The sequence below is a fragment of the Rousettus aegyptiacus genome, unplaced genomic scaffold, assembly GCF_014176215.1.
Source record: "Rousettus aegyptiacus isolate mRouAeg1 unplaced genomic scaffold, mRouAeg1.p scaffold_m13_p_1, whole genome shotgun sequence".
NCBI lineage: Eukaryota > Metazoa > Chordata > Mammalia > Chiroptera > Pteropodidae > Rousettus > Rousettus aegyptiacus.
In genome coordinates this window covers 5,424,927-5,439,588 of record NW_023416284.1, presented here as the reverse complement: position 1 = coordinate 5,439,588, position 14,662 = coordinate 5,424,927, and the positions used below count along the sequence as shown (strand labels likewise).

At 58.2% G+C, this 14,662-nt stretch overlaps 1 protein-coding gene across 3 annotated transcripts in view; it reads left to right on the top strand.

Moving 5' to 3' along the window:
* Positions 1-4,050, top strand: part of CTNNBIP1 (catenin beta interacting protein 1) — a 43,993-nt gene extending 39,943 nt beyond the window's left edge. For all 3 annotated transcript variants that reach the window (XM_016163604.2, XM_016163603.2, XM_016163606.2), the window contains one exon: positions 1,631-4,050. In XM_016163604.2, the coding sequence (XP_016019090.1) occupies positions 1,631-1,689 (59 nt within the window). In that variant the 3' untranslated portion in view covers positions 1,690-4,050. The remainder of the gene's footprint in view (positions 1-1,630) is intronic.
* Positions 4,051-14,662: the final 10,612 nt, after the last annotated feature.

Genomic DNA, 14,662 nt, shown 5'->3' with positions numbered 1-14,662 from the left:
GCAGGAGGCAGGCGTGGAGAAGCGAGGAGGCCGCCTCTGCACCTTGCAGCTGAGGCTCTGTGCGCAGACAGTTCCCGTTTTGCGGTCTCCGCCAGCCCCCCACTGACTAGTGAGCTGGGGAGGCTGAGCTGGGGAGGCGGCACTCGGGGAAGCGGGGAAGCGGCATCTGTTAGGGAACCGCTCAGCTGCCACCCAGGGTATGACGTAATCCTGGACTCTGCGGTTGCTAGGAAAATTCTGCCTGCAGTGGTATCGCGTGGTCTTGGGACTGAGGCGAGAATAGAATGTTCCAGAGAAGGAGATGTAGGGCTTCCCACGCAGAGGAGCCCCATCCCAAGGAGACAGACAACCTGAGCTCCTTTCCGGAAGCGTGCGCCCCTTTCAGGAATGGAGTTGGCTGGTGGCGGCGGAACTCCATTAAGGCTGGGCAGGGTGTGCGGCAGGCAGGGTCGCACCAGTTCGCGGCCGGTGCCGAATGGAAGGCGTCCCTGTGCTGCCGCATCCCTGTGGCGCCCACGGGGAGCCCCCCTGCCCCTCCTTGGTCAGGAGAAGGCTGCCAGTGTGAGGCGGGGACTGCCTTTTGGCGGGGCGGAGAAGGCCAGCACCAGGACTTGGGGGGCGGGGCGAGGGTGCAGTCCTGCCCTCCCCTGACCCCGTTTCGCCGCACAGTGGCCCACCCTTCCGTGGCCTTTCAGTGTCCCCTCTCCGGATCTCGCCGTCCCTGGAGAAGTCCCCCAGTTAGTACAGAAGAGAAGGATGTCAGAAAGGCCACAGGCAGCACAGTGTCACTGTTCTGGGCATAACCGAGAACCATCCCCCCTAGAAAAAGGGGAGAAAGCGAGAGGACTCAGGGAGGGCTAGGGCCCAGGAGGCTCCTGGAACCCACATCAGCTCACCTGCCTGCAGGGTCTGCGGCCAGCCAGCCCCTGCCTCCTCCGGCAGCTTTGGGGGGGGCAGTGTTTCAGGCCCTTTCCCTCCTCCCTCCTGCCTTTTCTGGCTGCGTGTCAGAGCCCGTCTTATGGAAAATGAGACAAAGGAAGTGATTTCATGAGTGCCCGGACCAGAATCTCAAATCCACGATTAAAAATAATAATAATAAAGATTATGCCCATTATCTGTCTTCGTAGGAGCCAGGCTGGCTGCAGGCTGGAAATGGGCCTGGCTGTGCTCCTTGGAGCAGGTGTTGGGTTTGGGCGAAGAGGAATGGCTATTAGAAATCAGAATGAGCACGGGCCTCCAAAGGGATGGAAACAAGAATCTTAAGAAAGAGGGGAGGTTTCCAAGGGCCCCTGGCTTCGGTGAGCTTGGAGCAAGGGATGTGCACGGGAGGGACCCTGCCCCAGGATCAGCAGCTCTGGGTCCTCCTCACGCTCAGCTCGCAGCTGTGTAGCCTTGAGCAAGCCTCTGGACCTCTCGCCTGCGCCCTGCCACGAGGTGCTGGCACACTTCCTGGCCAGGCTGCAGGGAGGGCTCCCGGGGAGGTGGGCTTTCTTGAAAGCGCTTTATACTCAGAAAGCACCTTGCCAAGCTGGACTTACACTGCACCCAGGGGTCACAGCCTCCTCGCCTGGTCCCAGGTTGCAGCCCGATGCCAGAGGCCCATCCAGCAATTTCTTTTCCCCTGCTGCAGGTGCAGAGGACGTGGTGATGGCGTTTTCCAGGTCGGAGACCGAGGACCGGAGGCAGTAGCTGCGAAGCCCCTGGAACACCCTGGCAGCTGGCAAGGGCCCAGAGATCTGTGTGGACCTTGGCTGGCTGAGTGGCAGCAGGTCACCTTCTCCACCCCCTACCCCCCACCCCCCACCCCACAGCCCACCCCATCCCACCTCAGGGCTACTCAGCGGGGCTGGCATCAAGGGAGACACCAGAGATGCAGTTATGATTAGCTTAAAGGGATGGACTCATGTTTGGCTGCAGGAAGAAACCTTTTTATTTTTAAATCTTGACCAACAGAAACCTTTTATTTTTATTTCTGACTCTTATTTTTTTAAAAATTTGCGCCTCGGTTTATAGCTTCTCGGGAAGCTCTCCGAGCTCTGGTGCTGTATTTAGGTCACTTTAGAAATGTGAAGAGTCCCGATTGGCTGCTCAAACTGGAAAAGGATTTTGATTGGCTAGCTAATGGGAAATGGTTGTGTTTTTTTTTCTTCTTTGATTGGCTGCAGGTGTTCTGCTGATAGCACCAGCTTCTCTCATCTGAATGCTGAAAACAGGGTTTGGGACATTGGTTGTTATATTTGACTTGAAAAAAAAAGGAAAGAATCCAAGTGCGCTTTGCAATATTTATTACACAAAGAGCTCGCTGCTGCTTTCACATGCTTTGTTTGTGTTTGCATTTGATTGGCTTTCGAGATGTGTGTTTGGTTTCCCATTGGCTCACCCATGACTCCCGTTGCCATGGCCTCCCCCGAACTCCGCTGCACACAGACCCTCTGCAGCCTGGGGTCCACCTGGAAAGTGCGTTTGCTTTAATGACCACACCTGGCTTCACCAGCTAGGGGACCTCGAGTACCCCAAGCAGGATCTGCAGCTGGAAAACGGGGCTCCCAGGGAGGTTTGTGTTGTCCTGAAGGAGCAGCCTAGAGCTAAAAGGTGACTGCCAGCCAAGATTTATGTGCGTCACCTCCAGGAATGGGCAGCCAGCCAGCTTCCCTTGGCAAGAATGGACTTGCTCAACCTCCGTCAGCCCCCCACCCACCCACCCACCCCCGCCTGCGGGTGCTGAGCAGAGGCACGCCGCACTGGGCGGCTCTGCGCTTTCACCATTCCTCGGGATCCAGCTTCCTGAGGCCTCACCTGGGGGCCCCTCCTGTCAAGGGCAGGAGCTTCTTTTGGGCTGTGAGACCCCACAGTGTAGCCCAGATCTCTGCTGGGGAGTCGGGAACCAGCTCAAAGGCCCCAGCGTGGCTCACAAAGCTGAACACCCACCCCGCTGAACTCCCCCAGCTGGGCTCCTGAGGGGTCTGCTGGGCAGTAGGTCCTGGCCGGCACTTAGGGTTCTCGCATATGAGGCCTGTCCCCCTCAATGCACTGCCTGCCGACGGGTCTCTCTCTGTCAGCCTGGAAGGGACGGCGTAATTGTTTATGACGTGTTTCACTGAGCAAGGCCCACCAGGCTGGCCCGCGCTGGGGCCACAGAAACACAGTGCAGAGTAGGGGTCTTTGAAAGGCTGTAAGCACCCCACATCCTCTCACCTGCCCTCCCCACTTACCTTGGAGGCAGCCTGCCCTTCTCCCTACGTCTCCCACAGGAGTGGAATCTGGGTGGGGAGATAGAGAAAGAAGCAGGCCTCAGGTTGGGGAAGCCTCCACCCGCCCCCACAGTAGGCTGCTGAGGCCCCCTTCTGGCCCTGGGAACCCAGAGCCAGAAGAAGGCTCTCAGAGCCGGATTTCCCCTTCTCTGGGCTTGGGGCCGTTGTGGACCACAGGAGCTGAATGCCAGGGTGTCCTAGGCCTGAGCCCTGGAGAGCCCCGCGGTCCGTGGGCGGCTCACACTGCCGAGTCTTGCCCAAGAAGGAGAACTTCTGTGTCAAGGCCTAGACACAGTGCCCTCCTCCACACACGGGCCCTGGCTCAGGGTGCTGACCGTTAACTGCAAAGGCCATTGACCCGAGGACTGTGGGGACCCCAGCAGGGGCCGAGAGCATCTTCCTCCAGGGGCCAGTGTGCGAGCACACACACACACACACACACACCCATGCACACTCACAGCTCAGTGGCTGCAGCTCCAGCCGAGCCCCTGGGGAAAGGTGAGTTATTCCCCCTCCCCCAGGTTGTGACATCTGTTATCAGGGGTAGATGCCAGCCTTGCTGGCTGCTCCCTCTCTGTGTACCTGTAGCTCCCATAAAGGGTCCGCGTCTGAGCCCACAGTATGTTCTCTACCCCAGCCTGTCCTTGTCAAGGTCATGGGCCACCTTCTTGTAACAGTGATGGCCCTGATCTGTCTCATCTTCTGAAGAAGAAAAGTGAAAGTGTTGCTGTGGCTTCTTATTTCAACTAAAAATATATCTGTTGGAGAAAAAAACTTAACAATAAAGATTTTTAATAGCTTGGTGCGTGAGCTGTTTCCTCTCTCAAAGTTAGGTGCATTCACTGATTTCCTCGTCTCCTGGGCTGTGCTGCCGGGCCCCTCCCTCCCCAGGGAGGTGCCACGGAGGGATGAGAAGACGAGTTTGCTCCTTTAATTGTCCGTGATCTGGAGTGGTGCTCAGTCAGGGTGTGAAAGAATCTCCAGACCCACCCGGCCCAGCTGACAGGTCTGTAGGCAGGCCCAGCCCCCTTTCTGACCTGGAGATTCCAGATGTCATCATAGGGAGACATCAACCCCCCATGCTCTTGAGCAGACACTGAGCACCCTCCAGGGGTGCAGGAACCCTTTCATCCTAGACACCCCAACATCCTATGTGATGGAGGTGGTTCTCAGAATGCTTGCAACAAAAGCTCGTACAGAGCACCCACCTCTCCCATCATCCCGGAAATGGAAGGCTTACTGCTGTGTGGCTGTAGTTCAGGTTTGGAAGCTGAGCTCATACATGCTTTAGGAATTTTTGCTTTGGAAGCATTTTCTGGAATTTTTTGTTTTCACCTTTCATCATCCCATTTAGGTTTTTTGTTTTTGTTTGTTTTTTTTTTCCTTATTTACAGGGACTCACCACTTATATTTCCTTTACAAAGAGTTTCATTGGGTGCTAAGTGCTGCGGCAGGCACAGTGGACATCATTCGGTCTTAGTGTGAGAGAAATATGAGAGGTCGCCCAGTAGTCCATGCAGTGGCCAGACGTGTGAGCCCCTCTGGAACATCTCCGACAAGCTCTCGTCCCACCTTTGCTCGAATCCTCTTGAGGACTGGGGAACTCACTGTCTCACAAGATAGCGCGTTCCATCTTCAAGTTACTTCCGTTCATTCTAATATTGAGTTGGTCTGTCTTTCTAACTTCCTTTTCCAGGAAGGAGTTTACAGTTATTGAAAGATAAAGCAAGGCAGCTCTGTTAACCAGAAATGGAAAACAATGTCGAGGGCTCACGTTAGCTGTAGGATTCCCCTGCCCCCACCCGGTCTTCTGTGTGGCACGGTATTAGTTAGCCTTAGAGTTAATCAGCTCTTCTACGCTGGGCCCTAAGCGGGGGGGGGGGGGGGGGGGGGGGGCGGGCTGGCCTTGGTTCCACCTGCCCAGGCCCCAGCAGAGAGGGAACTGGAGCCCGGAGGGAGGAGTCTTTCCAGAGCAATCTAGCTCCCAGGTCTCTAATGAGAACTAGGCCACACACACGAAAGACGAGCGGGGCCACTTCAGCAGGCAACGGGAAAACACTGGGGACAGGCTGAGTCTGTCAGAGTCCCTCGGCCCACACAGCAGGCAACCTTCTGGGTCCACCTTCCTGAGAGCTGGTGCCTGCAGCCAGGAATGACCCCCACAGGCAGGACATGGACTGCCGAGACCAGAGACAGTGGGGGCAGGGGCAGGGAGCAGGGTGCAGGCTGGGCCCTAGGGAGGCCTGGCCCAGCTGAGGAGCAAGGCAGGCACCCTGCCATTTGTTGGTGCTTCCCAGCCCTGGGGGGAAGGGGCATTGGGGAGAATGAAGGGAGGGCTTCACCCCCTGACCCTGCAGGTGAAGAGCAGCTGTGAGGATCCAGGCTGCTCCAGCCTGGGAACAGGAAGGACTCTTTGTAGCACTGAAAACCGATCCCTCCGTGGCACCTAGTTTGGTGGTGCAGACGGGAGCCAGCTTCGGAGCAGGCGCCCTGCGGGCCCTGGGGACCCTGCCACCACCCACCTGCCCTGCCTTCCTGGGCAGGTCCCCTCTCCCACTCCCTTGCCCTGGGCCACCTGCTCCTCTCCCTTTCCTGGAGAATAAAGGAGGCCCAGACTAACCTGAGACTGTGTTTAGAAAACACTTCTCTTCTGGGGCAATGGCTGGGTGTTGAGGAGATTGAGGGGGGGCGGGGACCTTGGTGGACCAAGCTGCTAGTCATAATTTACAGAAAGTCCTCAAGAGACAAAGGTAGTGAAATGCTCTCTGCGTACCAGCAGTGCCTCGCCTTCCCTTTTTTCCTCGACACTGGAGCCACCCGCCACCCCTCATGGACGGTTCCTGTGGATGCCTTGCCAGGCCTGCGGGGCAGGGCGGGAGGTCAGGAGAGGAGCTGATGAAAGCTGCACCCCCGCTCCACCTGGGCCTCCTCCCCAGGGAAGGAGCAGAGTGTGCGACAGGTGCCCGCCTTGTTTGCACACCTGTGGGAGCCCCGCCCCACCGGCACGGCCTCTGCAGGGGACTTCAGACCCTGAGCCTCTGAGAGATTCTGCCTCCTGGCCCTTGGCCTTGGCCGTGGAAGGGGGTGGGTTTTCACAAACTTCTTTTATGCAGGTGTCTCCATGTCTCAGTCTTAACGCAGCACATGCATACTGGGTGCTACCTGCGTGCAGGTGTGTAGCCGTTTATCTGCCCGTCTTTAGTCAGGTGTGAGGTAAGTATGTGATTTCACAGATGAGGACGTAGGGGTTATGCAGTTCGCTGAAGGTCAGTACAGTACGGCCGGGACTTGGACCCAGAAGTCCGACCCCAGACTCTGTTTGAAGCCACTTCCAGCTTTGACAGGAGGGTGGGGGGTGCGGGTGGGGAATAAATCACGCATCACGAGGTTGCCCAGTCCCCGCTCCACGGCCAGCTCTGTGACCCCAGAACCAGTCTGGAATTTGCCCGTGTTCTCAAAGCCCCATCACATCTGGTCGTGGTAGGTTGTGAATGAACCTTCGTCAGGTGGGTTAACCCCGTGCCGGGTCCTCGGGCCAGCCCTCGACAATGGAATGAAACTCCCACCCTCCCAGACAGGGCCCGAAGCTGGTCTCCCACTGACTCATGGGGCCCGCTGGAGCTGGCCGTTCTGACCCCTGCCCCGCACCTGTCACCTGCTCATGCTTCCCTGTGGGGACCTAGCATTTCTCCTCCAGGCTAAGCTGTTTTTTTCTAGAATAAGTTGCTCTTCCACTTTGTACTGACTCTTCCTGTTCACAGTCAGCATCCGGCAGTCCGGCCTGGAAGCACACTTGTCCCCAAGTGGGGTCAGCAAAAGAGCTCTGAATTTGGGGACCACAGCCAGGTCTCAGCCCCGCCTCACTACTGTGACCTCTGAGCCCTTGGGCAAGTCTCGGCCTTAGTCTTCTCATACATAAAATGGTACCAATAATTTAAAAACTTGTACCTTTGACAAACTACACAGAACTGCTTTGAACCCAGTGAAAGCCTAGTCAAGCATTATGCTCTCCTCACCCTCTGTCCACACCTTTCACGCCCACTGTATAATCTTTATGTCTTTATGTAGTTGGGGGCAGGGGAGACGTTCCGGCTCAGAGCAAGAACTCCAGAGGCCAGCCGGTGCGATCGAAGTCTGGACCCGCCGCTTGGCAGCTGTGTGACTCAGGGGCGAACTATCTAACTACTGGAAAAAAGGGAAAAACAAGAGCATCTATTCCATAAGGCCGTCGCTGAGAATTAGTGAGATAACACATAAGACGAGCTTACCGAGTGACCTACCCACAGGGGGGAGTCAGCACATGTGGTCATCCTTGAGTCGCCATGATGATGTCCCCTACCCCCATCCTCTCTGCTCCAAAGCCATGCAGAGCAAGGCCCTGTCCGCAGCTCCCGGAGGGGATAGAGCCCCAGGTCCAATCAGGTGCTTGTTAAACGCTTTCTGGATGAGGATGAAAGGGCTGAGAGGATCCCTTGACGGAGCCACCTCCTGCTCCCCGCCCCCACCCAGACCTCTGCCTCTGCTAAGCAGCTTTTCGTGGGGGAAGGGCAGGAGTCCCTCAGCCTTCTGGAACCTGCGGAACTGAGGTGGAGAGGCCCCCAGATGGACCTTGTCATGGCTGGACAGGCAGGGTGAAGCCCAGCAGGGCCCGGGGGTGGGTGTCCTGTGTCCCAGGGATCTGCTAGTGCTCAGAGCTAGCCAGGGAACGGGATAAAATTAAGTCCTTGATCATGATCAAGTGGTTTAAAAAAAACCATCAGTCAGAGGCTCCTTCCCACTGCAGCGGGTCTGCTTCATAGCAAACGGTAGAGGGGGCCGGGGGAGCTGCTGTGCTCTGAGCCCTGAGCGCCCAGCACCCCTCGCCCCTCCTGCCCCCCTCATAGATTCCAGCCCCCCAGAGCCTGAGGGTCCTCCTGCCACTTCCCTCTCATCTTGCCCAGAGTCCAGCAGAGCTGGGACGAAGCCCCTAAGTCTTCTCAGAGTGTTGGCTGTGATGGGGGGAAGGCCCTCCTGCACTCAGCTCAGACACAGCCCTGGGTTCGAATCCAGACTCTTGTCAGTTGCGAGCCCAGTCTGGAGCACGGAATAATAATGGCACCTGCCTCCGGGGACATTGTCTGAATTAGAAGTGTGAGCCTCAGGAGTGGCTCGCCTGCCTGGGCCCAGGCCACGGGACATACTGGCTGGAGAGAATTTCAAAACAACAAAATCTGGTCTCAAAATCTGGTCTCTTTTTTGTCTCCCTGCACCAGCCACACTAACCCTGGGGCTGGCCCCAACCTTCGATCTCCCCTCAGGCTGGCTGCTGCCTCTGCTTTAGGGGGCCTCTTCAAACAGGCCGTGGAGTTAGTGGGCTGTGGGTGTGCAAGGGGGCTGAGCTGCCTACCTTGGCAGTGGGCCTGCCGGGCCAAGCTCTGGGCACACCCTGTGCCCCTTCCCAGCCTCCCCGACTGCCTCACCCTGCAGCCCGCGTCTGTTCCAAGCAGCCCCAGAGGGACGGCAGGTGGCTGAGCTGCTGGCACCGGGCAGGACAGAGCCTGTGGTTCCAGCAGGCAAGGAGGGAGGCCTAAGGTGTGCCTTGGCTGGGGACCTAGGACGCTGAGATAGGAAACAATGAGGCGGTAAAAATAGCCCTTTGTTTACCATAGGCTGAGCATCCTCACTTGTCCTGTGTGAAAGAAAAACACCAACCGCCTGGGGGGGCCAGGAACAGCGAGAGAGGGAGGCCCGGGGCTGGGCGGAGGGAGCCGGCCGTGAGGGAGCGGGGGAGGGGCCGCGGCGAAGGGGGAGGCTGGACAAGTCTCAGGTGGGCCAGCCTCACCTTGCCCTCCGCCGTTTCCACAAATCCTGCCCCCACCTCCCAAAGTGCCCAAGGCACCTCTCCTAGGCCTCACCGGCTGAGCTGACCCCTCCTGGCCAGGCCCGGTGTGCAGCCACTGCGGGTTCCCTCAGAAGCCCTCTGCCTGTAGGGGCTGGCTGCCCCTGCCCACCCAACCCTGTAGGGGGACCAGGCGGTCCAGCATCCCAGGGGAAGGTGGTCTGTGGACTCTTCTCTTGCTGAATTACCCCCGCAGACCAGCCAGAGCCGCTGACCCTGCAGAGAAGTCACGGAGGGCACAGCCTGGACTCCGGCTCCTCAGAGTTTCTGTTACAGGTCCTCGCAGTCACCCGGCCTGCTTCAGAGGCGAGCCCCGAGCCACCTGGCTGGCCTCCAGACCGCCAGGACTTCCAGAGTTAACCCCGCCCAGGTGCACCGTTGGGCCCCTGCCAGGCATTCGGTCATTCAGGAAACACTGACCGAGGACCTACTGTGTGCGAACTGGGAGGCAGCGATGAGAGGGTCACAGACATGCCCCGTTGCGGTGGAGGCTGCTGAGGCTGGCTCGGAAAAGCGCAGCGTGTGTGTGTGTGTGTGTGTGTGTGTGTGTGTGTGTGTGTGTGAACGAGGCGAGGCAGAGTGAGACCTCATCAACTTGGAGCCGAGGTGGCCGGGAGGGTCCCTGGGACCTCCTGCATCTACCTGTGGGGCTGTCCTTCTGCCCCCCACCTCAGGAGGCTCATGTGAGGGTCAGGGCAGGGGGGGCGGCAGAGCCAATGGGCCTGGCTCCTCCCCAGCCCTCAGACAGAGAGAGGGAGGGCCGCTGGGAAGTGCTCCCAGCTCTCCCAGGAGACCGCTTCCGAAGGGAAAACGTGGGGACGACTCGTCAGGGCCGGGCCAGGCCGGGGGTCCAGGCCAGAGCCTGGCCGCGGCGGGAGAGCCAGCAGCACTGCGTTCCCCACCGGCCCCAGGGGCTTCTGCTGGTACCGGATGGGCGGCTGCCGGTATTAGCCTGGGCCTGCTCCTGCCACCTCCCCCTGGGCTGTGCGATCTGTTCCGGGCCCCAGACATGTGCAGGAGCAGGAGGCAGTGAGAGGGGCCGGAGTGGTGTCCCAGTACCTGGTCCCTCCTCCCAGACGCTGGGAGGATGAGCTCATGCTTGTGCTTGGAGGGCACGAGAAGCTTATGAGATTAAGCTCTTCAAGGTTATTAGGTAGAGGAGGCCGGGGCCAGGGGAGGGCATTGCAGACAGAGCCCTGGGCCTCCATCAGGGTCTGGGTGCCATAGCCCGCTCTGCCGCTAGCCTGGGGTGGTTCTATTCCATGTGTCCGAGCCTCAGTCTCCCATCTGTAATGCAGGAGGTGTAGAGGTCGTTAGTGCTGCTCCCCAAACAGTCCCATCTCTCTACCTGCCAGGCACAGGGAAGGATTGTGTCCCCCTCTCCCTCTCTGTCGGCTTAAGTGTGGCCTTGACTTGCTCTGGCCAATGAAATGTGGGCAGAAGTGACGGGTCATTTCAGGCGGAGGCCTGATGACGGTCCAGAGGTGGCTGCCCGTCTGCCCGGGTCCGCGGTGAGGAAGGAAGTGTGGCGTCGTCCTGCGCCCTGAGGGTCTTGGGCTTGTGTGTTTCTGTAGTGTCTGTCACTTGGCCTCCCCTGACCACCAGATCGCATCAGTGATGTCAGACCTTCCGGGCCGTGTGGCACTCTGACTCTTGTTGATCAGAGAATACTGTCAGCTCCCAGCCCACGGGCTTCTCTGAAAAGCTGTGTCCGGGAGCCACTTCCTTTCCTGGGACCAAGTAGGACTGCTAAGGTCCCCACCCGGGACCCTGCCAGGCAATGGCTGCCCTCTGCACTCAGGATCAGATCTCTCCTCCCTCTCCTGGGCAGCCTGAGGCCTTTGGTGGCCTGACCCCTGCTAACCTCTGACCTCACCTCCTACCACTGCAGCCCCTGCTCCCCGACCCCTTACCTGTGCTCTCAGGGCCAGCGCTGGCCCCCCGTGGTCCCTCCGCCGTGCTGAGCCCACCCGCCCCCGGGCTCACGCGCTTGCTGATCCCTCCGCGGGCGAGGCTCTCTCACACGGCCGAATCCGCAATTTCCTGGCGTCGGCTCATGCGTCCCGCCTTGTCTTCGCCCGCTCAGGCTGGTATAACAGAGCATCACAGACTGGATGGCTTATCCGCAGCTAAAATGTATTTTTCACAGTTCTGGAAGCCCAAGATCAGGGTGCCGGACGGGTCACGTTTGGGTGACAGTCCTCTTCCAGGTCGCAGACCGCTGTCCTCCCGGTAGAGGGCGCTGGGAAGCTCTGCGGGGTCTCTTTCATAAGGGCACCCATCCCATTCATGCGGGCGCTACCCTCGTCACCTCCCAGAGCGCCTCCCCCCAGCACCAGCACATCAGGCCTTAGGATTCCATCGTATAAATTTGGGGGGCACAGATGTCCAGACCATGGTCCCCCTCAGAGGGTCCCCACTGACCACCTTATTTTGTTTTCCACTCTGACACGCTCTTTCCCATTTTCTCACTTTTTTTTTTAATCTGAACCTAATTTATGAATTTCTTTCTTTGCTCGTTCATGTCTTGCTCCTCCCACTGGAAGTTAAGCCTCGAGGATCAGGGCCCCCGCCAACCATCTGCACCGCTGTGTCCCCAGATCCAACATCTTGTGAGCTCTCTGTAAAGGTCTGTCAGATGAATGAACAACCTTGACCTTGAATCGGCTCTCCTGCGGAGCCCTGGATGACCCACAGGTACAGTGGCCCTTCTTTCTGAACTAAACTCTGTGTCGACAAGGAAATCTGGGCCCCACGGAGAGGAGAGCGTCCTATCTGTTTCTCTGGCTAGAGCCTTAGGGCATGTTTGGGTGGGGCTGGGCCCTGGCACCCCACACCCACGGACCTGTTGAACCCATGTCCTGTTGAGCCCAGAATCAATTCTGGGCTACTGAAGGGGCTCAGGGACTTGTATTGGTCAGGACATTTTCATTTGCAGGTGACATAAACCCAATTCCAACTGGCTCCTGTCACTGGGGAAGCCCTGGGAGCGGTTCACATGATTAAGGCCACGGCTGCAGAAACCAGAGTCTGAGGGACTGGAACTGAGGGACTCGATGCCTCTGGAACATTCTCTCCCTCTAGGTCCATCTCTGCTTGTTTCTGTTTGACTTTGCCTTTCGTTCTCATCATCTCCTTTCAGATAGACCTTCTCCTCCTGCAGCAGAACATGGCTCCCAACAGCTTCTGTTCTTCCTCAGTGGCCCCAAACAGTCCCAGGGCAGTCTCTGATTGGCTCTGCTTGGATGATGTGCACCTGTTGGGCCAATCACAGTTGCTGGGGATTTGGTCATATTCCCTCCCTGTGGCCAGGATGGGGCAGGCTAGAGAGAGCGTGATGGCCACGAGAGCCACATGCAGTGGAAGTGGTGGTGCCCGCAGTGTGACCAGGGACAAGCTGTCACCACTGGACTCTGATGCTGGCTGAACCGCAGAGGGTAAGCGTTCCTACAGTGACACTCATCGTGGGTGTTCAGCCAGCCTGCCACAGGGACAGGGGAAGAGCTGCAGGGGGTAGGAAGGGGACCTGCCCATTGAGATAAGATCAGTTTTCTTCTTCCCCACGTAGACTTGGCTTTGTCGCCCTGGAGCGGCACTGTGGGGTCGTGCAGCCCCGCCTGGGCCGGCAGCTGTCCCGCAGAAGAGAAGGCTGGCAAATGCTGCGTGCCGTGTAGCATCCTTTTGGAGAGTCACAGTATATTAAAGGTTCTGAGAAGTCCTGCAATAAAAACCTCCATTTTATTTCGCTTTTTCCTCATCTATCTGACCACAGAACCCGTAAGCTGTTTACGTATTCTGCGGAAGAGCCCGTGAGAACTGCTGCTTTGGAGAAAGAGCACAAGGTGCAAAAATCAGAGCTCAAGTCTGAGGCCTGACGCTTAGGGGTTGTGTGCAACTTCTCCGAGCCTCCGTCCCCCCACCTGTGAGATGGGTGGTGATATTAACCCCGCCTGGAGCTGTAAATGTGGACTGAGAACAGGTCTTTGGTAAGCTGTAAAACACTGTGCGGAGACCCGACCGTTATAACTGGTTTAACCCGGAAAATAGCACGTACCCTATTTATCTTATTGGACAGGTAACCCTCTGTCATCCAGGTTACAGGGGGCAAAGGGAAAGGAAGTGACGCACCCGGGATCGGCCGAGCCAGGTGACCGATGAGAGATGGCCGCAGAGGGAAGGGGCAGCAGCAGCGCCGTGGCGAACAGGGGCCCAGGGGCCAGGGGAACAGCGGTGCCACCGATGATGGCGGGCCCTGGGGACGGGGCGCCTGGCGGGAGGGAGGCGATGGCTCTCGCCGCTCGTCCCTTCTTGAAACTTCTGAGCAGACAGCCACGCTGGTGCCCCCACCCCCCAGCCTTCCAGGTCCCACCTGGGGGACTCTGCCTGGGACAGGCGCGGGGCTCTGAGTTTGCTGGGCCCACCTTAAGAAAATGACTTGGCAGCAGAAATTTATCGCCTCGGTTCGGGAGGCTACGAGTCCAAAATCAAGGGGCTGGCGGGGCGGCTCCCTTGGAGCACTGCGGGGAGAAGCCGCCCCGGGCGTCTGTCCTCGCGTCTGGTCCTGTCGTCTCCCTTCTCCGGGCCGAATCTCCCCTTCCTGCAAGGACACCAGTCATGTTGGGTTAAAGCCCACCCTAATGACCTCATTTTATATCGATTACCTCTGTAAAGACCCTACGTATGCCCAAATAAGGTCGCATTCTGATATTCCAGGGGTTCTGACTTCAACATATGAATTTGGGGGAGACACGAGTCAACCCGTAACAGTGGGCATTCTCCGCAGCGGGCATCTCCCTCCATCGCGCCAGCCCACCTCCTTGGCCGAAAGCATGTGGATTATGGCCTGCCGGAAGAAAGAGAGGGCCCATAATTGTGTTAATTGCCACAATACCACATCTGCAATTAATATGCCATGGGAACAAAGAGCAAAGGCACTAATCGCACATAATTGGGCTTAAACTACACCCTCGGCAGAGCGGTGCCTCCGAGCCGCACTGTTTATGCTCCTTTTCAAATTAGCAAAGACACAAATTAACATCCCTTTCCCCTTCATCCTGCTCCGAGGGGAGCAGTGGAGGGAAACTTGGGGAGGGGGATGCTTGGCAGCCCGATTGGATCCTGTGCAGAACCAGGCACCCAGGCCTGGCCTTGGGAGCCATGGGCAAGACAAGGGCGTGGAAGGGATACGGCATCCAGACCTTTCTGCAAGTCCTGGCACAGCGACGACCTGGCTGGAGCCCGGGCAGACCCGCCCCTGGGGTTGTTGGGACAGGTGGCTTTGTTCTCTGTGGGGTGCCCCCCATGAGGGTGGCGACTATTTGGGGTCCTGGGGCAGGTTTGGAGACTTGAGGCTCTGTGACACAACCTCTCCCCCGTTCCTGGGTGGCAGCCAGACCCGGGGGCAGATGGTAGACCTCCTTCACTTCACTGGGAGGGGCAGATAACAAGTGCTCTTGCCCCCGCTTCCTTCTGCCCTCTCAGCACGCAGCCCTGATGGCTTTGTGTCTCCGTGGCCCTGGGAACAGGCTGTCTG